This window comes from Stegostoma tigrinum, chromosome 13, assembly GCF_030684315.1.
Source record: "Stegostoma tigrinum isolate sSteTig4 chromosome 13, sSteTig4.hap1, whole genome shotgun sequence".
NCBI lineage: Eukaryota > Metazoa > Chordata > Chondrichthyes > Orectolobiformes > Stegostomatidae > Stegostoma > Stegostoma tigrinum.
The window spans coordinates 45,650,080-45,678,054 of NC_081366.1; the positions used below are offsets into that span (position 1 = coordinate 45,650,080).

Genomic DNA, 27,975 nt, shown 5'->3' on the forward strand with positions numbered 1-27,975 from the left:
AGGAAATTACAGGCCAATTAGCTTAACATCTGTATTGGGAAGATGTTAAAAGCTAATAGTAAAGACCTTACTACAGGGGAATTAAAAAGTTACAAGATAATCAGGTAGCGTCCACATGGTTTTATGAAAGGATTAATGTACTGAACTGATTTATTCGAGTTTTTTGAGAACTTAAATGGTCTCTGGGTACAGGATAAACCTGTGTACGTACTGTACCTAAATTTCTGAAGATATTTTACAATGTGCACCGCAAAAGTTGTTACAGAAAATAAAAGCATCATGCAGTTGGGACTTACATGTTTGGCATGGATAGAAGATAAGCGAGCGAACAGAAAACAGAGAGTAGGAAAATAATAGATAATAAAATGTGAGGCTGGATGAACACAGCAGGCCAAGCAGCATCTCAGGAGCACAAAAACTGATGTTTCAGGCCTAGACCCTTCATCAGGAAAATAATAGCTTGTTTTCTGGTTGGCAAAAGATTGGTTGTATTAGAATTGGAAAAATATGGTGATGGGTGTGCCACAGGAATCACCCCTAGGATGCCAAAGTTTTAGAACTTACTATAGATGATTTGGATAAAGGAACCAAAGACAAAGTTGCTATATTTGCGAAAGATGCAAAGAAAGATATGAAAGTAAGTTTTGAGGAGGATATAAGGAGGGTAAAAAATGATACAGGTAGGTTAAGTCAGGAGACAACGATTTGAAAAACAGAGTCTAAAGTGGGAGAAAGTGCAATTGCCCATTTTACTAGGAAGAATGAAAAAAAACATTATGCAAGTGGTCAGATGTTGCAGAGCTCTGAGATGCAGAGGGGTCTGGGCGTATTTGGAAAGGATGATCAGATTCATGGGAAAATTTATACCAAGAGATGGCTTTTTAAAATATAAGGAGATGCCTATTAAACTAGAGGTGGGGAGACTACTTCCTTTTCTCAACGAGGTGGTACGTCTTTGGAACAGTTTTCTTCCAAAGGTGGTGGAAACAGAGTCATGGAGTATTTTTCAGGCAGAATTAAATGGATTCCTGATAAGCAAGGGCATGAAAGGTTATTGGGATAGGTGGAAATGTGGAGTAATCAACTATGATCTTATTGAGTAGAGGACTCGGGTCAAGGGGCCAAGTGGCCTCATCATGCTCCTAATTCTAATATTCGTATGAATTGTGCCTTCTTTATTCTTTTACAGGATGTGGACATCAATGGCAAGGCCAGCATTTGCTGGCCATCCCTAATTTTCCTTCAATTGAATGGTTTGCTTAGCTATTTCAGAGACAGGTAAGAACCAACCACATTGCTCTGGATTTGAAGTCACATGTGGACCAAATCTGACAGGGCAGCCAAGTTTTTCTCCCCCACAGATATTAAATCTAATTATGGCAGGAGGAAACTGTCTTCGGAAACCATGAAGCCAAAATTCACTGTTCTTTCCAAGCATGCTCTATATCATTTCAAATAACTCATACATTATATCAGAACCAGAAATACATGAGGTCAGCAGGGAAACCCACCATCAAAATTCCACAAACCACCCAGAAAAATTAACTTCCAGAGTGACAAATCAAAGTCAAAGCTGATATAGAAATCAACAAAAATGGTGGGGACCTGCTCTCCCAATCACAGGTTTTTTTTCTTCCCACTACAACTGAAGCTATCAGCAATAAACCCAGGACAGAAACAACTTTGTGACAGGAAAACCAGTGTATAGTTAGCAAAGTAAATATTAGTAGCGCAGGAGTTGCCAGGAAGCAGTGTCTGGGATCCAGCTGCCTTGTGCCCCAAACCCCTTCTGAGGGGCAGTGGACGTTTTGAGGCTGCAAATTGTGTGTAAGAAGGCAGGCAGACTGCAAGAACTAGGGGCTGATTAAGAGTTTGAAGGGGAAATCGGTCTGACAGTGAGGCTGAAAAAGCAGTGAATGTTATTATAATTAATACTATTATGTTATAATTAATATTAATAATTATAATTAAATCTGAAACTGAATCTGATATACAGCAAAAAGGATAGTAACTACCTGGTTAAAATCTTCTAACTGCGTACATGTGTGATGGAAAGTACATATGTAACGAAAAGGTATTAACTGTGGCCTCACCAGTCTATTGAAGGCAACATTTTTTTGTGAGTGCAAGTGTGTATCAGTGATTTTGAAAAAGAACCCCAGTAGCTGACATATATCTGATCTCTTGTGCGAACTTAAACACACCAAGGAAGTTAATGCTTTCTTTGTGTGTTCCGACTTTAAATTCAAGTGAGTGTTAGTAGTTAATAACGGTAAGGACGAATATTTGTAATTCTGCTTTTGTGTTTGTATGAGTTAAAATATTCCAAACAGCATAATCAAATACAAATGTTGCTACATGACCAAAATACCAGCAAATGAACCAGTGAGAATGAAAAGTAGCCGGTAAACACCAAAAAGTAGAGGCCAAAACTCAAAAATTCACCCTGAAGAGAAGCCCTCAACAAAATTATTTTGTGCTTTGTGTTGTGTGTTTGATTGACAAGTGTTTCAAAGAGAACATAGACAGGAAAGTGGAGTTATGATCACAATTCTGAAAGTGAGTTTGAGGAGCTGAAAGACCTCCTCCTGCTCCTAATTCATTGTTTGAGTATCAAAATATAACTGTCTGGAAGAAATCTGACTTTCATTTGACCGAAACAATGCAAACTGCTTCCATTGTTTCCATCAATGGTCCACAGACAAGTATTTTCTCTCTTAAATACTATGAGGATATAACAGATGAATTGGGGCAGAAGATTAGTTAAGGTAGGTTATTTTTTTCAATTTCGAGTACAACTCTGCTGCAATGAGCCTGGATTTACAGAGGTGCATTTAGACGTCAGCAAGTAGTCTCCTCACTACACACAAGACACTTGTCAAAACAATTAACCTTTCTTGGAGGATAATAAGAAGATCATTTAACATTTAATTTTACTTACTTTTAAATTTAAATTTAACACAACATTCTCATAACTTGAAAATGTAGCAACTAAATAAAGGTAAGAAGGCTTCTTATCCAGCAACTAATTGTCTTTCCATACTGCTTATGAGCCAACAGGAACAGGAATGCTTCAATCTAGTTCTTAAAGGAAACCTGCTTCCCTCCTTATAAATCTGCTTCACCACAGTATGATCTCTGCCAGTTGCATGATCCTTGCTAAACTTTTCTAAGCACAATTTCCTCCTTGATCTGCCACACAATTTTTCCCACAACCTTCCACCCACACTGCCTCACAACATTCTGTCCACAATTGCTCAATGACCTTTCATCCAACAACCTCCCCATGACCTTCCACCTACACAACAAACAGCTGCCTAAACCTCCATCCCCAAACTTTTTCCTATTATCCGTACCCCAAACCCCACATTCTACTTTCCTTCCATGATTTCCCTGCCAATACTTTCTGCTCCCTGGTTGCACTGGCCATCCCAGTTAACCAGACTCTTAAACTGGCTGACTGCTGGCTAGAAATGGGAAAAAAATAATTAGTTGAGGTTGCTGCTGTTAAATTAGTCAGAACCTCTATATTAATTTTAGACTCAAGTTTCCTGGCTACTTCTAACATTCCCTGTGTAAATATTGGGGCCATTATTTCTCGAGCCAGATTAGAGTTTGGAGTTTAAAACCGGGGAAATCTTGTTACAACTATACAGGGTGTTTGTGAGGCAGCACACAGAATACTTTGTGCAGTTTTGGTCCCCATGTCTAAGAAAGAATATATTGACTTTGCAAGCTGATTCCTGGGATCAACAGGCTGGCTTAAGGAGGGCAGCTCTACATGTTAAGCCTTTATTCTTTGCAGTTTAGAAGGATGATCTTATTGAAACATACACAAGATTTTTAACTAGGCTTGACACAGTTGACATTGAGAAGATGTTTCCATCAGTGGAGCAATCTCAAACTAATGACATGGTCATAGAATTAGGCCACAATCAGTTAGGGCAGAACGTCCAAAGAATTAATTCTCCAAGAAGGTAGGGAATGTCTAAAATTACCTACCCCAGAGAGTTGTGAAGACAAGTTCACTGAAGTATTGAAAGAGACAATAGATAGATTTTTGTAACCTTGTGGATTTGAGGGCTATGAATGAGGTTTTGTGACTTGAGTCTGATGAGCCATGGAGTTAAAGAATAGCAGGTCAGGTTTGACGGGACAATCATCCGATTCTTGGACATAGATCTTCCATTTTTATTTCAAGTACAAGTTTTTATCCTCTGGTTCTAGTGTTTTGGACAATATAACGTAGTTTCTCATACATACCACTTTAGAATTCTCAGGCACTGCCGTTTGATAAGGAGTGTTCAGAAATATAGGATCCAAGTCAGATACATCTTCTACATTAATAATTGCAAATGCAGTGGTATTCTGAATGATAAATGCTCCATTGTAGAGTCCACCATAGTCCTATCAAACAAGAGTAAATTATTTGTAGCTCAAACAAATAGAATAAGAAAGAAAATATTTCAATAGAAATAACTTTAACTTACTGAAGCCTTGATCTGTAACTGATAAAATGTGCTTTTCTCTGTGTAGCTCAGTGTACCATTCAAAATAACTTTTCCATCTTGTTGAATTTCAAAGAGGCAAGGGGCATGTGGGAGTACCTGTAACAGGGTGAGAAATAGAGATTATTCAGCAAAGCGACTTATTGCGACATGATACATGCAATGTGTGGAACCAGTCACATAACACAACAGAAACAAGGTCATGAATCCTCAGCTCGTCCTGCATGTGGAGGTCCACTTACACACTAGCTAAGCCGTTGGTGATGCAAGTTACTATACATTATTATGAAAATTTTTTTAATGTGTTTAAGAGAAAATAATCACAAACCAGAGATACTTATCCAATATTTAACTGTTAAATTCCATAAAGATATTGAAATTGAGTGAGACAAATCTGTTGCTATATTACTGCAGGAATATGGTGCGCAGATATTAACATGCTTGCAGGCTCATCTTCTAATTTAGACATTTCTTTTAGGCTGTTAATAACATTAATGGATTGGTAAAAGAAAAATCTGCTATTTAATCAGATGTTCATATTGGAATATTTCCCCATTTGCATCTTTGATATTTCAAATTCAGGAATAACATGGTAAGAAGTCTAACAGGTTTATTTGAAGTCACATGTTTTCAGCGTGCTACTCCTTCATCGTCTGACACAGGAGCAGAACTCTGAAAGTTTGTGACTTCAAGGGAATCTGTTGGGTAATAACTTGGTGCCATATGACTTCTGACTTTGTTTACCCAAGTCCAAGCCAGCACCTCGACATCAAAGGTACAAAATGGCTACAGATGGAGCGTGCAATGTTGATTGGTTTGGATTGGCTTCACAAACTCAATGAAGATAAATTATTTATGCAGAGGGATGGCCTCCTTTGCCTTTCAGCTTTTCCCACTCTCTTTCTAAATCAAAGTTTGACTATTTAATTTTGTAGCTGAGGGCCCAATTCTTCCCAAGCTACATCAAATAGCAATTCGCTCAAGTTGACTACTGTTCAAAAGTATTTTTAAAAGGGCACGTTACAGCAAACTCAGGAAGTCTGAAACAATATATAATACAAATTATATTAGATCAGCTGCAATTTCTCACACTTCACATAAGTAATACTTACTTCCACAATCTCATACCGTACTGTTCCAGCAGGCCCTTGATCTCCGTCCTTTGCTTTAACAGTAAATAATACGGCACCCTTAGTTTCATTCTGTCCAACAAGAAGATGCAGAATTACTTATTTCATTAAATGATAATTAAGAGAAAGCCTGAGACCTTAAAAATTTAGCTTGCTAATTACACATTTCTACGGGGCATTGAATCAATTTTCAATCTTCTACTGTCTGAAAGTTATATCTTAATTATAATTATAAAATAATTATAGAGTAAATAAGTAACTATCATCGCATTCTATTCAAAGTTTGACGAGTAGTTGGTACAATTACTGGAAGAACTCAAAAAGCGATTCCTTGTTGCAGGGAGGACAACAGTTAAAGGGGATACCATTTTAGAGGAATTTATCTTATACTGGATCCACAGTGCCAGATTGGAGGCTTGGGGACCACTTTGCAGAACAACCTATGCTCGGTTCGCAACAAACAACTACACCTCACAGTCGCGAACCATTTCAACTCCCCCTCCCACTCCTTGGACGGCATGTCCATCCTGGGCCTCCTGCATTGTCACAATGATGCCACCCAGAAGCTGCAGGAACAGCATCTCATATTTCGCTTGGGAACGCTGCAGCCTAAGGGTATCAATGTGGACTTCACAAGCTTCAAAATCTCCCCTCCCCCAACTGCACCCCAAAACCAGCCCAGCTCATCCCTGCCTCCCTGGCCATTCCTCCCACCTTAAGCCCCACTCCCATCTCCTAGCCACTAACCTCATCCAGCCTCCTTGACCTGTCCGTCCTCCCTGGGCCAACCTATCCCCTCCCTAACTCCCCACCTTCATTCACCTTTAATGGCTCCAACCCCAACTCTTTGACCTGTTTATCTCCTCTCCACCTATTTTCTCCTTTATCTAACTTCTATCTGCCTCCCCCACTCCCTAATTATTTCAGAATACCCTTCCCCTCCCCCATTTCTGAAGAAGGGTCTCGACCCAAAACGTCAGCTTTCCTGCTCCTCTGAAACCTGGATCATAGTTTATAGACTGACAAAATTTGATTAAATTACTAATCTAATATTAGGAACAGGAATAGACTATTCAGGTCTGAGGAAGGGTCCGGGCCTGAAACGTCAGCTTTCCTGCTCCTAGGATGCTGCTTGGTCTGCTGTGTTCATCCAGCTCCACACCTTGTTATCTTGGATTCCCCAGCATCTGCAGCTGCTATTATCTCTATTCAGCTCATCCACTGTGTTCCAACATTCCAAGACTGCAGGTCAACTGAATTTTCCTGCTTTTGCTCCATGTCCCTTGACATCCTTAACTAACACAAATTTCATGATCTCCTCAGTGTTTCAATGTCAAAAAGTGAAAATCGGTTTTGCTCAATTCAGAAGTCAATTAGACTTCAACTTCAACTTCCCTAATAGGTGACTTCAATAGAAAGGTGACTTCAACTTCCCTGATATCAACTGGAACCTGCTAAGTACAAATAGTTTGGATAGAGCAGATTTTGTTAGGTATGTCCAAGAAGGATTTGTGACTCAATATGTCAATAAGTCGACCAGACGGGAGGCCAAATTGGATTTGGCAACAAACCAGGCCAGATGTCAGATTTCTCAGTGGGAGAACATTTTGGTTATAGTGATCACAACTCCTTGACCTTTACTATAGTTATAGAGAGGGATAAAAGATGATAAAATGGGCAAGTATTTAATTGGGTGAATGGGAATTACAATGCTATTGGGTAAGAACTGTGGACATAAATTGGGAACAGATGTTCTCAGGGAAGTGCACAACAGAAATGTCGAAGTTGTTTGGGGAGTACTTGCTATGAGTGCTGGATAGGTTTCGCCCACTCAGGCAAGAAACGGATGGTAAGGTGAAGGAACTATGGATGACAAGACATGTGGAACATCTGGTCAAGGGGGAGAAAGAAGCTTACTTAAGGATGAGGAAGCAAGGATCGACAGGGCTCCAGAGGGTTACAAAGTAGCCAGGATGGAACTGAAGAATTGGCTTTGGAGATATAGAAGGGGGTATGAAAAAGCCTTGGCGGGTAGAATTAAGGAAAACCCCAAGGCATTCTGTACTTATGCAAGGAACGAGAGGATGGCCAAAGTGAGGGTAGGACCATTCAGGAATAGTGGATGGAACTTGTGCGTGGAGTCGGAAGAGGTAGGGAAGGTCCATAATGAATATTTTGCTTTAGTATTCACCAGCGAGAGGGACATTTTAGTTTGTGAGGACAACATGAAACAGGCTGATATGCTCGAACAGGTTGATCTTAGGAAGGAGGATGTGCTAGAAACTTTGAAAAACATGACGATAGATAAGTCCCCTGGGCCAGACAGGTTATACCCAAGGTTTCTCCAGGAAGCGAGAAGAGATTGCTGCGCCTTTGGCAATGATCTTTGCATCCTCACTGTCAACTGGAATAGTGCCAGATGGATGGATACGGGCAAATGTTATTCCTTTGTTCAAGAAAGGGAATAGGGATAATCCTGGGAATTACAGACTAGTCAGTCTTACTTCAGTGGTAGGCAAATTATTAGAGAGGATTCTGAGAGAGAGTATTTATAATTATTTGGAAAAGTACAGTTTGATTAGAAATAGTCAGCATAGCTTTGTGAGGGGCAGGTCATGCCCCACAAGCCTTATTGAATTCTTTGAGGATGTGACAAAATACATTGATGAAGGTAGAGCAGTGGATGTGATGAATATGGGTTTTAGCAAGGCATTTGCTAAGGTTTTCTATGGTAGGCTCAATCAAAAAGTAAGGAGGTATAGGATACAGGGAAATTTGACTGTCTGGATAAAGAATTGGCTGCCCAGTGGAAGGTGGTAGTAGATGAAAAGTATTCAGCCTGGAGCTCAGTGACCAGTGGTGTTCTGCAGGGGTCTTTTCTGGGACCTCTGCCTTTTGTCATCTTTATAAATGACTTGGATGCCAAAGTGGATGACTGGGTTAATAAGTTTGCGAATGACACGAATGTTGGTAGGGTTGTGGATAGTGTTGAGGGCTGTTGTAGGTTGCAATGGGACGTAGACAGGATGCAGAGCTGGGCAAAGAAGTGGTAGATGGAAATCAATCTGGAAAAGTGTGAAGTGATTCATTTTGGAAGGTCAAATCTGAATGCAGAATACAAGGGTTAATGGTGGGATTCTTGGCAGTGTGGAGGAACAGCGGGATCTTGGAGTCCACGTCCATAGATCCCTCGAAGTTGCTACCCAAGTTGATAGGGTTTTTACAAAGGCATATAGTGTGTTGGTTTTCATTGGCAGTAGAATTGCGTTTCAGAGCTGTAAGGTTATGCTACAGCTCTGTAAAACCCTGGTTAGACCACACTTGGTATATTATGTTCAGTTTTAGTCACCTTGTTATGGGAAGGATTTGGAAGCTTTAGAGACAGTGCAGAACAGATTTACTAGATGCTGTCTGGACTGGAGGGCAGGTCTTATGAGGAAAGGTTGAGGGAGCTTGGGCTTATTTCATTGGAGCAAAGAAGGATGAGAGGCGACTTGATTGAAGTGTACAAGATGATGAGAAGCACAGATAGAGTGGATAGCCGGAGACTTTTTCCCAGGGCAGAAATGACTATAATGAGGGGGGATAAAATTTAAGGTGCTTGGAGGAAGTTCTTGGGAGATGTGAGAGGTAGTTTCTTTACACGGAGAGTAGAGGGTGCATGGAATGCGCTGCCAGCGGTGGTACTGGAGTCAGATACACTAGGGACATTTAAGCAGCTCTTGAATAGGCACATGGATGATAGTAAAAATGTAGGGTATGCAGAGTAGTTTGATCTTAGAATACGATAATAGGTTGTCACAACATCGTGGGCTGTGCTGTACTGTTCCATGCTCTACACTCTATGGTAATAGATGCTCTCTGGAAAAATTTATCTTGCTAGCTGGTGTGCATGTAAGCATACATTCAGGTTTGTGGAAAGTGAGGATGCACCCAAGAATGGCGGTTGTCCACTCATAACAGATAACTAAATGAGTAAATCCTGAAAATGGAACAGTAAGTATAAGCATGATTTTTCCTTCTCACAGTGTCAACCCTGTAGCATCTTGGAGTCAGATTTTAATAAATGAATTAGCTTTATTCTCACATGTACTCACACTGAGTAGAGTGAAATGTTTACGAATCACCACTTACAGCACCATCTTAGGTAGGAAGCTACCTAGGTACAGATTCTTGAGTACAAATTCTTCAGAAAAAAAGATTAAAAGCTGGAAGTGACTCACCTCATAAACAGATGCTTTGTATGGAGCATTTAGAAACATGGGTGCATTGTCATTGGCATCTTCAAGAATGATTGTTTGTTTCTGGAGATCAAACAAGGAAATACATTTTTAATGTCAAAATAGATTATAAAACTTCACAATCATTTCATTGAGAAATTAAACTTAAATGAGACCACTGACATCGGCTTTCAATAAACATATTGTATTTTGGCTTCAGAATAAAAGATGCAAAATGCATCTAAGAATAGTAGAAAAGCAGAATCCAAAGAACGCATTAAAATAACCATGATCACTAGTGAAAACTAACAAGATTAAAAACTGATTGAAGCCTTTTCTGGATTTGTTGGCCAATATCTTAATGGCTAAGAGAAAGTGAGTACATTATTTGTAACCTTCCAAAACTCCCGAGAGCTGGTAAAGTCCCAGGGGATTAGAAAACTACAAATGTGCTTTCTCTGATTCAAGAAAGGAGAGGAATGAAAACAGAAAACTACAGGCCAGTTAGTATAAGATTTGCTGTTCAGAAAATATTGATATTCATTATTAAAAAGATAACAAAAGGACCTTTAAACGATGATAAGTCACTCAACCATAGTCAACTTGGTTTTGTGAAAGGAAAATCAAGTTTAGTAAAATTAATGTTAGTATTAATGTTCTTTGAGAATATAATGAGTAGGGTAACTAAAACAGCAACAGGAGATTATTTGAATTTCCAGTAGGCAGCAATAAAGCTTCATAGACAGTTACTGCACAATATGAGGGCTCATATTGCTGTGGATGACATTGTCATGGGTAGAGAATGACTAACTAATGGGAAACAGAGATCTGGGATAATTTTAATGAGTGACAAGCCAAAGAGATAAGTAATTATTGCAAGCGTATTAATGAATCAGATGAAGAGACTGTATTGGAGCCAAATTTTCTGAAGGTATAAATGTCAGTGAGAAAGTATGTTATGTATAGAATACAAAGAGTCTGCAAAGCAACACAGACAGATCAAATGAGTGGGTAAAATTTCATGGGTGTTGTATAATGTGGAAAAAATTGAGTTTGTGGAAAAAATTGAGTTTGTCCACTGTGACAGCAAAATAGAAAAGTGGAATAGTAATTTGTTGGAGAGACGCAGCAGAATGCTTCAGTACAGAGAGATTTGCTGGCCTTGTGTATCAATCCCAAAAATATAGCATGTAGATATAATCAGTTATTGCAAAGAGAATGAGGGAAATGGGGCATGAAAGTAGGGATCTTTTGCTATAGCTGTATGGTGTATGAGTCTCTTTACTTAAGGAGGGATGAAGGGGTTGTCTCAAGAGTCATAGAGACATTCAACACAGAAATAGACCATCGATCCACTTGTTCATGCCAATCAAATTTACCAAATTAAACTAATCTCACTTGCCTATATTTGACCTACATCCCTCTAAACCTTTCCTGTTCATGTATCTACCCAAATGTCTTTTAACCGTTGTAACTTTACCTGCATCTATCACTTCCTCTGGCAGTTTTTTCCACATACGGATCGGATCATCTCTTTGGGGTCCTGAAGGGAGAGGGTGACCAGTCCCAAGTCGTGGTCCACATAGGCACCAACGACATAGGTAGAAAGAGGGATAGGGATGTCAGGCAGGATTTCAGGGAGCTAGGGTGGAAGCTGACAGCTAGAACAAATAGAGTGGTTATCTCTGGTTTGTTACCCGCGCCACGTGATAACGAGGTAAGGATAGGAGAGATAACAGCTGAACACGTGGCTGCAGGGATGGTGCAGGAGGGACGGCTTCAGGTACATGGACAATTGGGGCTCATTCTGGGGAAGGTAGTACCTCTACAAACAGGACGGTCTCCACTTGAACCAGAGGGGTACTAATATCCTGGGTGGGAAATTTGCCAGTGCTATTCGGGTGGATTTAAACTAGCTCAGCAGGGGCATGGGAAACAGTAGTGTAGTTCCAGTACACAGGAGAAAGGGAGTAGGGAGGACAGGGACAGGATGTCACTGCCACAAGAGTGTGCTGGCAGACAGCAAGCTGGGTTGAAGTGTGTCTACTTCAATGCCAGGAGTATCCGGAATAAGGTAGGTGAGCTTGCAGCATGGATAGGAACCTGGGACTTGAATTTGTGGCCATTTCGGAGACATGGATAGAGCAGGGTCAGGAATGGATGTTGCAGGTTCCAGAGTTTCGATCTTTCATTAAGATCAGGGAAGGTGGTAAAAGAGGGGAAGGTGTGGCCTTGTTAGTCAAGGACAGTATAACGGTGGCTGAAAGAACTTTTGACGAGGACTGGTCTACTGAGGTGGTATGGGCTGAGGTCAGAAACAGGAGAGGAGACGTCACACTGCTGGGAGTTTTTTGTAGGCCTCCGCAAAGTTCCAGGGATGTGGAGGAGAGGATTGGCAAAACAATTCTGGGCAGGAGTGAAAGGAACAGCGTGGTCATTAATGGAGACTTTAACTTCCCTAGCATTGACTGGAAATGCTATAACTGTAATATGTCGGATGGATCAGTATTTGTCCAATGTGTGCAGGAGGGTTTCCTGACACAGTATGTCAAAGGGCCGACAAGAGGGGGGGCCACACTGGATCTGGTACTTGGTAATGAACCAGGCCCGGTGTTTGATTTAGTGGTAGGTGAGCACTTTGGAGAGAGTGACCAAAATTCGGTTACATTTAGTTTAGCAATGGAAAGGGATAGGAACATACCACAGGCCAAGAGTTATAGATGGGGGAAGGGCAATTATCATGCGATTAGGCAAGACTTAGGAGGCATAGAATGGGGTAGCAAAATGCAGGGGACGGGGACAATCGAAATGTGGAGCTGGTTTAAGGAACAGATATTACGTGTCCTTGATAGGTATGTCCTTGTCAGGCAGGGAATATGTGATAAGGTAAGGGAACCGCAGTTTGCTAAAGAAATTGTATCTCTTGTTAAGCAGAAGAGGGAGGCTTATGTGACGATGAGACGAGATGGTTCAGAGGAGGCGATGGAGAGTTACAGATTAGCTCGGAAGGATTTAAAGAGAGAGTTAAGAAGAGCAAGGAGGGGACATGAGCAAACATTAGCAGGTAGAATAAAGGACAATCCTAAAGCTTTCTAGATATGTGAGGAATAAGAGAATGACTAGGGTAGGAATAGGACCAGTCAAAGGCAGAAGTGGGAAGTTGTGTGTGGACTCTGTGGAGATCGGAGAGGTACTAAACGAATATTTCTCATCTGTTTTCACTGAGGAACGGGGGAATATTGTAGAGGAGATGACTGAGTTACGGGCTACTAGAATTGAAAGGATTAAGGTGAGTAAGGAGGAGGTGTTATCAATTCTAGAAGGTGTGAAGGTAGATAAATCCCCTGGGCCAGATGGAATTTTTCCGAAGATTCTCTGGGAAGCTAGGGAGGAGGTGGCGAAGACTTTGGCCTTGATCTTTGAGTCCTCATAGTCTACAGGTTTAGTACCAGAGGACTGGAGGATTGCAAATGTTGTGCCCTTGTTCAAGAAGAGCAGTAGGGATGACGCAGGTAATTGTAGACCTGTGAGCCTTACATCTATTGTTGGAAAAGTTTTGGAAAGGATTATAAGAGATAGGATTTATAATCATCCAGCAAACAACAATTTGATTGGAGATAGTCAACATGGATTCGTCAAGGGCAGGTCGTGTCTCACAAACCTCATTGAGTTTTTTGAGAAGGTGACCAAGCATGTGGATGAGGGTAGGGCAGTTGATGTGGTGTACATGGACTTCAGTAAAGCCTTTGATAAGGTTCTATATGGTAGGCTATTGGGGAAAATACGGAGGCATGGGATTGAGGGAGATTTAGCAGTGTGGGTTAGAAACTGCCAAACTGTAAGAAGGCAATGAGTGGTGGTTGATGGAAAATATTCAGCCTGGAGTCCGGTTCCTAGTGGTGTACCATAAGGATCTGTTTTGGGACCACTGCTGTTTATCATTTTTATAAATGACTTGGATGCAGGCATAGGTGGATGGGTTAGTAAGTTTTCAGATGACACTAAAGTCGGTGGAATGGTGGACAGTGTGGAAGAATGTTGCAGGTTGCAGGGAGACTTGGATAAACTGCAGAATTGGGCTGCAAGGTCGCAAATGGAGTTCAATATGGATAAATGTGAGGTGATTCACTTTGGGAGGAATAATAGGAAAGCAGAATACTGGGTCAATGGAAAGATTCTTGGTAGTGTGGATGTGCAGAGGGATCTTGGTGTCCATGTACATAGATCCCTGAAAGTTGCCACCCAGATTGATAGTGCTGTTAAGAAGGTGAATGGTGTGTTAGGTTTTATTGGTAGAGGGATTGGGTTCCGGAGCCATGATGTCATGCTGGAACTATACAAAAAGTTAGTGTGGCCCCACTTGGAATATTGCGTGCAGTTCTGGTCGCCCCATTACAGGAAGGATGTGGAAGCATTGGGAAAGGTGCTGAGGAGATTTACCAGGATGTTGCCTGGTCTGGAGTGAAGGCCTTATGAAGAAAGGCTGAAGGATTTGGGTCTGTTCTCATTGGAGAGAAGAAGGCAAAGAGGGAATTTAATAGAGACATACATGATGATTAGAGGATTAGACAGGGTGGACAGTGAGAATCTTTTTCTGAGGATGATGACGTCAGCTTGTACGAGGTGGCATAGCTACAAATTGAGGGATGATAGATTTAAGACACATGTCAGAGGCAGGTTCTTTACTCAAAGAGTGGTAAGGGCGTGGAATGGCCTGCCTGCTAATGTAGTTGACTCAGCCACATTAGGGGCATTTAAACAGTCCTTGGATAAGCATATGGGTAATGATGGGATAGCGTAGGGGGAGGGGCTTATATTAGTTCACAGGTCGGCGCAACATCGAGGGCCGAAGTTCTGCGCTGCATTGTTCTCTGTTCTATACAAACCATCCGTTGTGTGAAAAATTGCCCCTCAGATCCCTTTTAAAGCTTTCTCATCTCACTCTAGAAATGTGTTTTCTAGTTTTGAAATCCCCCACTCTAGGGAAAAGACATTTGCTATTCACCTTATCTAGGGCCCTCATGATTAATAAACCTCTGTAATGTTTGAGCAGGTTGGCTTTATCCATTGGAGTTGAGTTGATCTTACTCAAATCTGTAAGAATTTGAAGTGCTTCACAGATTCAATCAGAGGGTCCTAACAATGGGCCACGTGTATTCTGGTCATCTGGGATTGCACATTCAGAGACAGCAATGGTCACTGTCAAGGAGAAGCTTGAACACACGTACCAGCGTGTTCAAGAACAGCCTCTTGCCTGCCATTATTAGATTGATGAATGGGCTCTTAAGCTTCAAACAATGCTGATCTTTTCAATGTTGATCTTGCCTTGTACGCGTTCTGTGCAGTGTAACCTGTATGTCTCATTCTGTCCAAGTTTTCTCACACTAAAACCTGTATGTCCTAGCTTACCATCATCTGCCCGTACTGCTTGCAAACAAAGCTTTTCACTGCATCTAGGTACACATGACAATAAATCAAATCAACCAAAGCAAATCAAATTAAATCAAATCATATTCTGACTGAGATGAGAACTTTTCTTTTAACCTAAGCAGTTTGTCAATGGCACAACTTTTCACTGCTCTGATTGATTGTTCTTTCAATGTCCTGATTGACTGTTCCATTCAGCATTCTGATTGGCTAATCAGGGACTTCCTTGGACGCATTCAGTATGGAGGAGGTACTGTGAATACAATATGATGAATGATTGGACAGTCCTAATATCTATGCTCCTGCCCATCAACCCAGTCCCAACTCTCCTCCAATCCCCTGTTTTTCTCTCACCACCTCCTCCCCCTACCAACTGCCCACTTAACAATTTAATTCGCCCACCCGCACCCCCCCCCCCCATTATGTGACTGTGCCAATTTTTTAACATTCAAATGGGTTCATAGTGGGAAAACTTTGGGATGCATTGGAATAGATGAAAAGAGAACGATCCCCCTTGTTCATTAGTCTAGAATTAAGGGGAAAATTTCAAAACTAAGGGATTGCCTATTTCAGACAGAGCTAAGAAAGAATTTCTTCTCTAAGAGGGATGTTAGCCTTTGGAATTCTCTTCAGCAGAGAACACTGGGTGTAGGTCATTAAATATAGTCACTTAATTATGCAGATTTTTAATCACCAAAGGAGTCAACTGTGTGGGACCATGCAGGGAAAAGAAGGGAAGGCTACAGTAAGTCAGACATAACCTTATTAAATGATGGAGCAGGCTCAGTTGGTTGAATGGCCCATTTCTGCTCCTATTTCATATGATCTTATTCTTCACGTTGGTCCTTTAAACTTATTCACTCAGTTCAATTTTTCAACATATTTAAACATTCTCTCATTAAATAACTAGAACAAAACTCACCAAGTCCTTCTCATCTCTTCCATTACTAGCATAAATAGTAACACTCAAAGTAGGTTTAGCCTAGTATTAAAATATTGAAGAGAACAAATTAGCTTGAGAACAAAATACAATGTCCAACAGTATTTATTCATAAATTCAAAATGACAAACCCTCTCAAAACATATTGTGTATGGATGGGTAGGAGTTTCTGAAAAAAGTACAAAATCTATCGTTTCTGTACACATGGGACCTAATGCCTGTTCCAAGTATGAGTAAACAACATGTTATTTGTCTTTAGCCATTATTGTGAGGAGGACTCTTTAGGCAAAACGTAGCCACCAGAAATAGTGGTCATTTCTCTAAAAGCACAAAGTGAGAGAAGCATCACTGCCACTACCCTTGGAATAAGGTAAATGGGGTATAGATCACTGGACTCACCAAGCTAAGTAGGATAGCTAGTGAGATGTGGGTAGACCATGAAGTGAGAGCAGCTATTGCAGTTGACAGGTGCAGTTCCTGGACAGTTCCATCCATATCCTCCCCAAACCTACATGAAGATTACCAGAGATAGTAGGAACTGCAGATGCTGGAGAATCTGAGATAACAAGGTGTAGAGCTGGATGAAAATAGCAGGCCAAGCAGGATCAGAAGAGCAGGAAAACTGATGTTTTGGGTCTGGACCCTTCTTCAGAAAATGGTTCAGATGATTATTGAAGCTTACCAGAGTTTTTCAGGAAGCTTCCCCATGTGACGGAAGATGAAAACTACCAGAATTAACAGGAAGCTGCATTTTTTTTAACCACTTGAATGGCTTAATTAGCCTCTACGGTAAGAAGACCATCTTCCACATTCTCCAGAACTGGCAAAATACCATAGAAGTGGGAAGGCAACAGGAAGGTTAGACCCCATACCCTGTCCTGATTCTTTTGCTCCCAACTTATTACCAACAGCCTCCTATCCTACTCGTTCAGGATATGTAAAATTCTGGCCTCTGAGTAATTACAACTCAATCTAATCTTGTCCTCTCTGATAATTGATACAAGCAATGTTCCCCTCATTACTTTAGAGGTATTGGGATCAATGCTCACTCTGTACCATCTTTCCAACTAAGTTCAGCTCACTCAACCTTTATTGACAGACAACTACGTGAATCCAAACTGGACTGTACATTTTCATTCAATTTTTTTTTGAAGTTCTGTATCCTATTAACATAATATCCTTCACAGCATTACCCGATTCTTGCATGAGAGGATTGAGCAACAAATCACAAGCTTACAAACAATGTTAAGCATCCCTGAGTTCATTGAAATGGTTTTTAAGGTAAATCAGAACAGTGAATCATTGTTCGGATTTGGAACTAAAGCTCTTACGATTTACAATTCAAACTGCATTTCTTCGAAATTACCTCTCGGTCCAAGTCACGTACAACTGTGACAATGCCTGTGTTTTCATCTAAATGGAAGAATGTAGAATCCAATCCAGTCATAGAGTAGGTTAATGGGTCATTACTGGAGTCAGATGCAATAATCTTATATGCTACTGCACCTAGAAAAAAAGCAATAAAATTAACTATCACACATTATTTCCTTTTCTCAAGTGTGAAAATATCATAAATATTCTTACACTAATCACAAAGTTGTGTTTCTCAGCCTCAGTGAAAGAAACAAGGCAGTGATAGAAATTTAAGGACATCTAAATGGGCATAGTAATTGGAATAGAGGGGTAGATTTTTCTCCGGGGTATTTGGTTCAGAAGCCTGCCAATAGCTAATCTTGATGGAAACCCTGTCAATTTAAAGTACCTTTGACCAGCCAGATGCCAGTAATTCCAAATGCAGCAGAAAATCAATTTCTCTCTGCTCAATAGTATATAAAAATGAGATTGAGCGCAGGGCAGGGGATGCATTGTAACAGAATGGAATCATTGCAAATTTGGTGACCGAGCAAATGCAGTAAAGAAAGGAGGGAGGTGTGTTATTTCTTGATATGTTTTTATCTTTGTTAGCCCCCAGAAGACTCCACAGTTTAACAGTAGCACATGAGGTTGTGTTATGTTTTAAGTCAAGCAGTGACATCTTAAGAGAAGTGTAATTTTGTCAACTTCTAAACTTCAATTTATAATCAATATTGCAAAATTATTCTTAAGTTATAGCACACAGCTTGGTCAGTCAGAATACTCATCATGAGGAATGTAGAGAATCATGGACACTTTGTGTGACACAGATGACGACATGCAGGAAATGTTACACTGCACGTTTGTGAATGCTTGGACATAGAAAATAAGATTGGTGAGTTACAGGCATAGCGTGCCATGTGGAATTAGCTTTAGAATGATGATGAAAAGAGCAATGGAAAATCCAGAGGAAGAATAATTAACAAGGGAGAGCCAACTTCCATGTGGCAAGAAGATTTGGTTGAGAGAAATGTAGCTGAACAATGGGCTACCTTCCCCAAAATGAATATAATTTGGACACATGACGATATAGTCCCACAAAACAGAAAGGTGAGACAAACAAATCCAGACTTCCCTGGATAGGAACAGAAATTAAGATAAAGGAGAAGTAAACTCATTACAGAGGTCAGATAGAAAGTACAATTGAGAGCCAAGCTAATTCCTCTTGAAGCTTAACTAGTATTAGTTATCTCAGCTGACCTCAGCTCTATTAAAGAGAGGGTCTGTTGAAAGGCTCTATGATCAGTAAGCTTCACATAATCCGGAAGGAAAAATCACATCCAGAGTGAGGCACAGCCCAAGTGAGTGTGCATTTCTGGGATTTTGGAGTAGTGTAGGAATTCGGTACAGAGGGGAAGAGATGTATTTTATTACTTTTGGCTCATAATGTGTAAGGTCTTTTAACAGGATAAACTGAAGCCCATGATCAGAGACCCAGCATAAGCAAAGAAAAATCATAAATTCATTGATAACACGGTGTGAAGCTGGATGAACACAGCATGCGAAGCAGCATCAGAGGAGCAGGAAAGTTTGACATTTTGGGAATTTCCTGCTCCGCTGATGCTTGTTGGCCTGCTGTGTTCTTCTCGCTTCATACTGCGTTATCTCAGTTTCTCCAGCATCGGCAGTTCCTATCTCATAAATTCATTGTTTGGTAGTAGCATCTTATTTGACTATTATAAGTTGCTTTCAGATTAAAGCTAAATGGAAACTATATTTTACAGATTAAAACTAAAAGACAAGTTGGAAATTCCTTTCAAAAAATACCAAATTAAGAACTAACTAAATAAAATGGAGACGCAAAGCCAGGAAATGTGTTGTACCTGCATGACAAGGGACCTGATGGACACTATTGTGGTTCACCCTGGCCATATCTACAACAAGTATTAGTTGCATGATAAACTCTGGCCTAGAATAGTTGAGCAGTAGTTTGAGCTTTGAACATTGTGACACATCAGGAAGGGGGTGAGTTACTTGGACTTGCATTTCTGGAGTCGGTCACAACTTTTGCATGAATTACCTCCAATTCAATCAATGAACAAGGATAAGAGGGTTTGACTACAAGTGAAGCACAAGAGGTAGTCCTGCAGCAACCTCAGCCTAACAGGTTTGAAATCTTGCTCTCTGTGTGGATAAAAGTGAGCCTGTAAGAAGTCATAGATCCAAGATATGGAGAGCCATTCAAGAGTGGGGAGTAAAGAGAAATGCAGTTGTAATCAGGGATAGTGGAGTCATGGGAATAAACACTGTTCTCTGTGGCCAGAAGTGAGATACCAGAAGGCTGTGTCGTCTGCCTGGTGCCCAGTTCAGGATATCTCATCTAAGCTACAGAGGAATTTGGAGTGGGAGGGGAAAGATCAAGTTGTCATTGTCCACATAGGTGCTGATACAAAATGTAGAATGAGGAAAGAGGTTCCGCTGAAGGAATATGAGCAGCTAGGGCCTAAATTAGAAAGTAGAACCAAGAAAGTAACAAGGTAATAATTAGCAACGAGCCAATTGGCTCAGAGTTAACAAAATTAAAGAGGTAAATGCTTAGCTCAAAGGTTAGTGTGAGAGAAATGGGCTCAAATTTACTAGTTCTGTGGAAGGAAGAAGCTCCACCTGAATCATGATGGAAACAGCGTCCTCACAAATCACATACCAGGGCCACAGATAGGATCTTAAACTAAATAGTGGGGCATTGGGTTCAGTCATACGGAAAATTAGAAACCCAAAGTTACAAGGGAAGTAGGATTGCAGATTAGTGATGGGCTGATTGTTACAAGGAAGGGGCAGAACATGTGAATGTCACATTGCACCCAGGATACATAAAAGTGAAGGGAAATTTGACAAAAGAACGTACCTAAGGGCTTTGTATCTTAATGCACGAAGAAATCACAAAAAAGTAGATGAACTGGCAAAACAAAATTATGGTAATATGAACTCATATCCCTTCCAAGGAAATCAAAACTGGGAACTTAATATCCAGAGATATTGACCTTTCAGAAAGTAAGGAGGCATGGCAAAGCTGGTGGGCTATGTGTAAACAGGAGATGAAATGAAAACTGTTGTGAGAGATGACCTAGGCTCAATTGATCCATTTGGTTGGGGGTAAAAAACAGCAAGGTTAAGAGACATTGGTAGGAATAGTGCACACAGCCCAAACAAGTGCCACTCTATCAGAAAGACCATAAATCAGCAATTCATAGGAACATATAAGAGAGCAATAATTATTGGTGACTTTAAACTTCAAGTTGAATGGGTTAATCAAATGGAAAGGAAAGTTATGACAATGAACACATAGTATGCATTAAGGAAGTTTTCTTGGAGCAATATGTCATGGAGCCAACCATGGAACATGTTATCCTGGATCTGATATCAGGCAATGAGGCAGGTTTAAGAAATGATCTCAGAGTAAAAGATCCCCTTGGAAATAGTGATCTTAATATGATAGAATTTAATATTCAGTTCAAGAGTGAGAAACTTTGGTTGGAAACAACTGTGATTAACTGAAATAAATGGAGTTAAAAAGAAATGAGAGGAGAGTTAGCTAAAGTGAACTGGGCCAGTAGATTAGTGGAATGACTGTAAGCAATCAGTGGCAGACATTTCAGGAGGTAATTCATAATTCTCAGCAAAAGTACATTCCAGTAAAGAAGAAAGAATTTAGGGACACGATTTTGGGAAACAGGGAAATGGCAGAGAACTTAACATATTTTGCATCAATGTCTATGGTGGAAGATACTTGAAAAATCCATTAGTACTAAAGAATATAGATGAGGAATTAAATACCATCACCAACACTAGAGACTAAGTATTAGACAAACTAATGGGGCTGAAGGCAGATAAGTCCTTAGCCCTGTTGGCTTGCATCATAAGATTCTAAAAGAAGTAGCTACAGAAATAATGAATGCATTGGTTGTAATTTTCCAAACTGTTGGAAAAGCATTGGAATCAATTTTAAGGGTGTAATAGCATAACATTTGGAAAATTGTTATCTAAACAAGCTGTAAGAAATGAAAATTGTGTCTGACCAATTTATTGTTTTTTGAGGAAATTTCTACCATAGTGGATAGAGGAGAACCAGTAGATACATTATATTTGGACTTCCAGAAAGCATTTAACAAGGTACCACGCAAAAGGTTAAGTCATTCGAGAAGGGTTCATTGTGTTGAATGTATGATATTGACATGGTAGCGATTTGGCTCATGTGTCAGAAACAAGAAGTAGGGGTAAGGGGTATTTTTAGGTTAGCAAACTATGATCACTGGGTTTCCACAGGGATCAGCGCTGGGACCACAATTGTTTACAATATTTTTAATGACTTAAAGAAAGGAAGTGAATGCATTGTATCCAAGTTTGCAGGCAATATAAAAATAGGTGGAAAGGCAGGTTGTGAGAGGGATGCAAACAATTTACAGAGAGATATTGGTTTTTTTCTTATTCATATGTGGGAGGTGGGCATTGCTAGCTGGGCCAGCTTTATTGCTTATTACTAGTTACTGTTGAGAAGGTGGTGGTAAGCTGAACTATTGCAGTCCTGTACTCAGACCTACAATGTTATTTGGGAAAGAATTCCAGGATTTTGGCCCAGTGACAGTGAAGGAACAGTGATATATTTCCAAGTCAGGGTGGTGAGTGGCTTGCCGGGGTTATTGCTAGTAGTGTTGTTCGCATGTGTCTGCTGGCAATGTCACTGGATTAGTAATCCAGAAAGCCCATCTCATGTTTCGGAAACATGGTTTCAAATTCCACTGTGGGAGATTATGAAATTTGAATTCAATAAAAGTCCAGAATTTAAATAAAGAGAAAGCATGTCCATAGGCTTCTTGTGGTGCAATGGTGTGTCCTTACCTCTGAAGTGGGCAATCTGGGTTCAAATCCCCCCTGCTCCAGAAGTGTGTAACATCATCACTGAACAGGTTGATTTTTTTAAAAAAAGAAATAAAGCAGATTCCACCACCACCCATAATGAGTTTTGCTTGTAAATGTTTGGAAAAAAAAATAAAGCAGATATATTGCATCCTTCTATGATAACCAAATGTGGAGCTGGATGAACACAGCGGGCCAAGCAGCATCTTAGGAGCACAAAAGCTGACATTTCGGGCCTAGACCCTTCATCAGAAACCTTCTGTCTTGTTGTGATTGTCACTTATATTCCATGAACTCCAACTTGGCTCACAAGTCTCATCAATTCTCTCTGATACCTGGCCCTCTCTGCTACCTCATACATCCCTTTATCTTGCAATCAGCAGACGGGCAGACCAACGGAAACATTCTTTTTCATAACTATTCACTTATCTATTGACATCATTTTATGTCACAAATCAACATTTACTGTTTATACCTACCTAGTTGTTAGGATTTCACACATGGTTTTGGCATCAACTTTTCTGATAATATAACTTGAGCAATGAAAGCAACGTAACTTTTATACAACAATTCTGGTCATCTTGCAGAGTTCTCGACTTTGAAAGATTTTCCTCTTCTTGCTTTTCTTTTGATATAAAGCTGATTTCCTATCATATAATTGGTTTGTAACGATGAGCTTACCTCTCGGTGTGTCTTCAGGAACATATATAATCGTCATATTGGAGGCAAATACTGGTGCAGATTTGGCTGAAGTTAAAATTTAAAAGAAAGTAACATTACTTCACAATATTTGGCAGCAAATCAAAAGAAATTAACCAGATTGCACTTGGTGATAAAAATTAGTCTGAATTTAAATTATTATGATGATTTTAGATAGTACAGTGATTGGAAATTTATGAACAGCCACTTTCAGGTTAAAATCAAGTGGCTGCAACAACTGACAAACCTAAACTTATGGGCAAAAGGACCACATGCTTTAGGTCCTCTACCATTACCAGGAGCAGAAGAGAAGTTTGCAAATACTTCTACATGGTGCAAGATGCAATTTGACAATCTCAGCAAGGAACTCAGTCAACTGGGTCATCAGCCAAGTTGAGACCTGGAGGAGGAATACAATTAGAGGTGTGGGGTGACAGCAGCCAGCGACAGCTTGTAATTTTTAGATAGAGCTGAGAGAAACATTCCTGCTCCTCTTAGCTCCACATTCAGGCAGATCCTTTAATGCTTTAGAAACTGACCTGTCGAAGTTCAAATAAACCTTGAAGAGTGTTTTGCCCAATAAAGCAACAAGCATAAGCTCCTTCATTGCACAATTAAATTGAGCCTGTACTGTTTACAAGTGACCAACAGGAATGCCTGAAAGCAGCATGGTCAAATATGACTCCAATCATATTTCTAAAGTAAATCATGCACAAAACCCCAGATGTGTTATTGGCCTCATGACTGTTTGAAAAGCTTGCACTGAGTATCAAATTTCTTGACAGCTTCCACTGCCATTTTCTATTTGCATTGTTTCCAAAAACAGCAAGGGCTAAGTTTCTCTCAATTTCTGGCAATACACCACCACTAAATTGTTCCACAGTAAATTTTCTAAAAATTACCAATTTAAATTTAAGATCAAACCTTTCATAACTAAGCAAAATCCGAGAAGAAGAATGCATATTATGTTATGTGATGACATCTTCTGCAAAACAAGATAAATATTAATGTTTTTCATTTAATGCATTACAACTCTAAAAATAGTACAATCAAATGAAAAATTTCAAGTTCTTGCTTTTATGTAAGGGCTATTTAACTGCCTAATGACTCATTTCACTTTTTTAAAACACTACTATTTCATCATTGAACCATAATGCTTACCCACTTGGTGCTGATCTCCAACAGCAACAGTGAACCCCTTGAAAGAATACTTCTGGACTATCCATGGCCTGTATGCAACTATTCAATATCAGCAAAGCTGCCAATGACTCACATTTTCAAGGCAAGTTGAAGTCAGGCTAAAAGAACTTCATTGAGACATTACAAGGCTATTGCTTGGCTCTGTGACTATGCCCACAGTAGATAAAACAGCATTTGCACTTGGAACAAATGCTCTCTTAGCCAATAGAAACTTTATAATGAGAAACAGAAATTTTATTGAACTTAATGATTCTTGTTGAACAACTCTAGAACACATATTAAATACCTATTCAACTTTTAATGTTAAAACGATATGCTTCTGTACTTGTGCCAGCTAGAGCAACCTTCCCAGTGGTTAGAACTGTTTCCAGAAAATAGCTGAGCATTTATTTGGAAACTGACTTATGCAAACCTATGTCTATAGGGTAGAGGTATAAAAAAAGCATGCCTTTGAGTTCTAAGCTGGATATTTCTGAAGTCCTCACAGATAATACTCTAATCTCTTTAATCTTCTCAGAGCTAATGGACATTTGGGGGAAAGGGCCGGAGTAAATTATGAATCTATTTTATTTATTCCAAAGAAGCACACAGAGTAAAAGTTGTGATTAGATCCACAGTCTGTCGGGAGCAGGGACTACTATGGACACTGCTGCAAGTTGAGAGAATTAACAACAGATAGTGGTTTTACAGCCAAGCAAGTGGGGTCAAGGTCACCAGCGACAAGCCCCAATTTGAAGAGTTGGTGAAGTTAACAGGAGCAGCCATTGCCATCGATAATCCCTTCAAAAGCCACAATGCACCAGATTAGCAACAATAGGAAGAGGTGCTTAACTGAACAGTAAAGTGGCATAATTGGCCTCTGGACAGATGGGCTGTCCTCCACATTCCTCTCCATCAGCAGGATGCCATGGCAATCGGAAGGTGGTAGGTACCCATTCCCTACATCTTCCCTTATACTTTAATTAGCCTGCCTCCAATCCCCATCTCTACACTCATGTAATACTCATAAAATACACCTCTCAGTGTCAGCCCACCTAAGTTTAGACATGTTATAGTTACATATTGGGATCATTAGACAGTTCTGGATCCCAATGTAGGATTAGTTGTTACAGGTCTTCAGTTGCTTAACAAGCAGTCCCCAAAGGAACAGTGAATCAGCCAGTAAAAGATCCATAAAAAGACTGAAGATCCATCGTCCAGTCATGTTCAGCTCTCTCCACTTTGACTTTTCCAGATCCAACATGATATTGGAGCTGGTTGAAGTTATTTAGGCTATAATAAGTAAATGTTAATGGGTAGTCCATGCTAATTCCTGTTCTATCCTCATATCATGCATGTACAAACACGGTTACTCATAAGCAGGCTGAACAAATGGCTTGGTCACGACGTACTAGTGAAACTGAGGATGTGAGACTGGAAGAGATTAAGGACGCTGTTCCTGTAAGAAGTTGGAGAAATTATTACCACTGGATGATTATAGAATCCAAATTGCAGAAGACTAGTCTTCAAAAGAGCAATAGGTCTAAATCAAACTATATCAAACTCTGACAATAGGCAGTGGAGATGATTTCCACGCACCCACTCACTGGTACCCAAAACCAGGAGTTTGTACCTCCTGCCTTTATTTTTCCACAGGAGAGCTTTTTTTTTAATTCACTCATGGCTGGCCAGTATTCATTGCCCTTCCCTAGATGCCCGTGTGAAGGTGGTCATGAGCTGCCATCTTGAGCTGCTGCAGTCCATTTCGGTAAGTAGACCCACAATGCTATTAGGGAGGGAATGCCCAGATTTTGACCCAGTGACAGTGAAGGAACGACAGTATATTTCCAAGATGGTGATTGGCATGGAGGGGTTCTTACAGGTAATGGTGTTCACCCATCACTGCTTCCCTTTTCCTTTTAGATGGAAAAGTTCATGGGTTGGAAGGTGCCAACTGAGGATCTTTAGTGAATTTCAGCAGTATTTCTTGTTGCTGAGTGTTGGTGGTAGAGAGAGTAAATGTTCAAGTGGGCTGCTTTGTTCTGGATGATGTCAAGCTTCTTGAGTGTTGTCAAAGCAGTATTCATCCAGGCAAATGGGGAATATTCTATCACACTCTTGACTTGTGCCTTGTAGATGGTGGTCAGGCTTTGGGAAGTCAGGAGATGGGCAACTCACTGCTTCAGTCCTCATTTCTGACTTGCTCATGTCACCATTGTGCTTATGTGGTGAGTCCAATTGAGTTTCTGGTCAAAGCTAAACCCCAGTATATTGATAGCAGGGGACTTTGATTGATCAGGGGAATTGTCACCCGTTCTAACAGCATTGAATGTTTTTGAATCAATGTAGTTCTATATTCTTTGCATTGCTGCCTAGGGACACAGCTGGTGACTAAATTCATACAAATTCAATACAAATACAATAATATTGCTGAGACTGGGAGTAAAATGGAGAGTGAATTGAAACACCAAAGCATTGTTTCTCTAGCAGGAACATACAAACTGAGCTGGGCCATTTTGTCCTTTGAGCCAGCTCCGTCATATTGAATGAGATACAGCCAACACACGACCTATCTCCATATGCACACCTTTGCACAATAATTTTGGTTAACAAAAACTCAAAAAAGCCAGGCTTAAAATTTTTAGTTGATCAAATATCAGGTACCATTTGCAGAGTGTCCAAAAGATAGTGGACATAGGTTTAAGGTGAGAGGGGAAAAATTTAAAACCCACCTGAGGGGTACCTTTTTGATGCTGAGGTTGGTGCATGGAAGGAGTCCAAGAGGAAGTGGCGAATGCTGGTACAATGGCAATATTTAAAAGGCTTCTGGAATGGGTACCTGAAAAGAAAGGGTTGAGAGGCAATATGCCCCAAATGCTGATAAATGGGATTAGATCAGTTTAGGATATCTCCTCTGTATGGATGAGTTTGATGAGTTTCCATGCTGTATGACTCAGAGAGTTTAAAACTTCTATTACACTTGTGTGTAAAAAGTGCTTCCTAATTTCAGTGTGACCTAATGTTTAGACTGTGTCACTTAATGCTAGGCCTCCCAAAAATCAGGAGTAGGCCTCAGAACATGATTGGGCCAGTTTGCTACTGTGGGCTTCATAATATACAATTACCCAGTGCCCGATGACAGTAATGAGGTGCTTTCAAACTTTGTGCTGGCTGCTTATCACAATGACTAGGGTGCGTAGCCCAACACTAAACAAGCTCCTGAGACTGCACACTTAACAGGATTCGAGCTGTATACTGGGCTAACACAAAAGTTAAATCTAACCTGCGCCTTTTAAAAGGAATGTTTGCTCCTGAAGTGGCACGGAAGTGCTTTTCACAAGGAATAAAATGTACCAAAAGGCAGAAGTTGAGGAACAGGGGTCCCATTTTCTCCAAGATTGCACTTGAAAAAGAGAAAAGAGGTCATGTTTCTAAATGGATTACAAAAGTTCTCAAGGTATATATTAGAAAGAAAATGGACATAGCCATGGAGGTAAATTCAAGAAATCTGGTCGAGCGGAGCTAGTTGCAATGCTGGTTAATAATGCAAGGTAGGCAAAAAGAATTACCAGCACCTGACAAGCAAATGCCATACCTGAAGGAAA

General features: G+C 40.2%; 1 protein-coding gene across 2 annotated transcripts in view; it reads right to left on the reverse strand.

Moving 5' to 3' along the window:
• The window catches only part of cdhr2 (cadherin related family member 2), a 132,379-nt gene that overhangs the window by 76,853 nt on the left and 27,551 nt on the right, over nt 1-27,975 (reverse strand). Inside the window, exons 2-10 of one of the 2 annotated variants that reach the window (XM_048542988.2) lie at nt 27,103-27,209; nt 24,116-24,176; nt 23,174-23,239; nt 17,592-17,731; nt 16,208-16,267; nt 9,862-9,942; nt 5,621-5,710; nt 4,491-4,607; nt 4,264-4,407 (exon numbers count right to left, since the gene is read on the reverse strand). In XM_048542988.2, the coding sequence (XP_048398945.2) occupies nt 4,264-4,407; nt 4,491-4,607; nt 5,621-5,710; nt 9,862-9,942; nt 16,208-16,267; nt 17,592-17,731; nt 23,174-23,239; nt 24,116-24,176; nt 27,103-27,138 (795 nt within the window). In that variant the 5' untranslated portion in view covers nt 27,139-27,209. The remainder of the gene's footprint in view (nt 1-4,263; nt 4,408-4,490; nt 4,608-5,620; nt 5,711-9,861; nt 9,943-16,207; nt 16,268-17,591; nt 17,732-23,173; nt 23,240-24,115; nt 24,177-27,102; nt 27,210-27,975) is intronic. The other variant, XM_048542990.2, reaches the window with a different exon arrangement.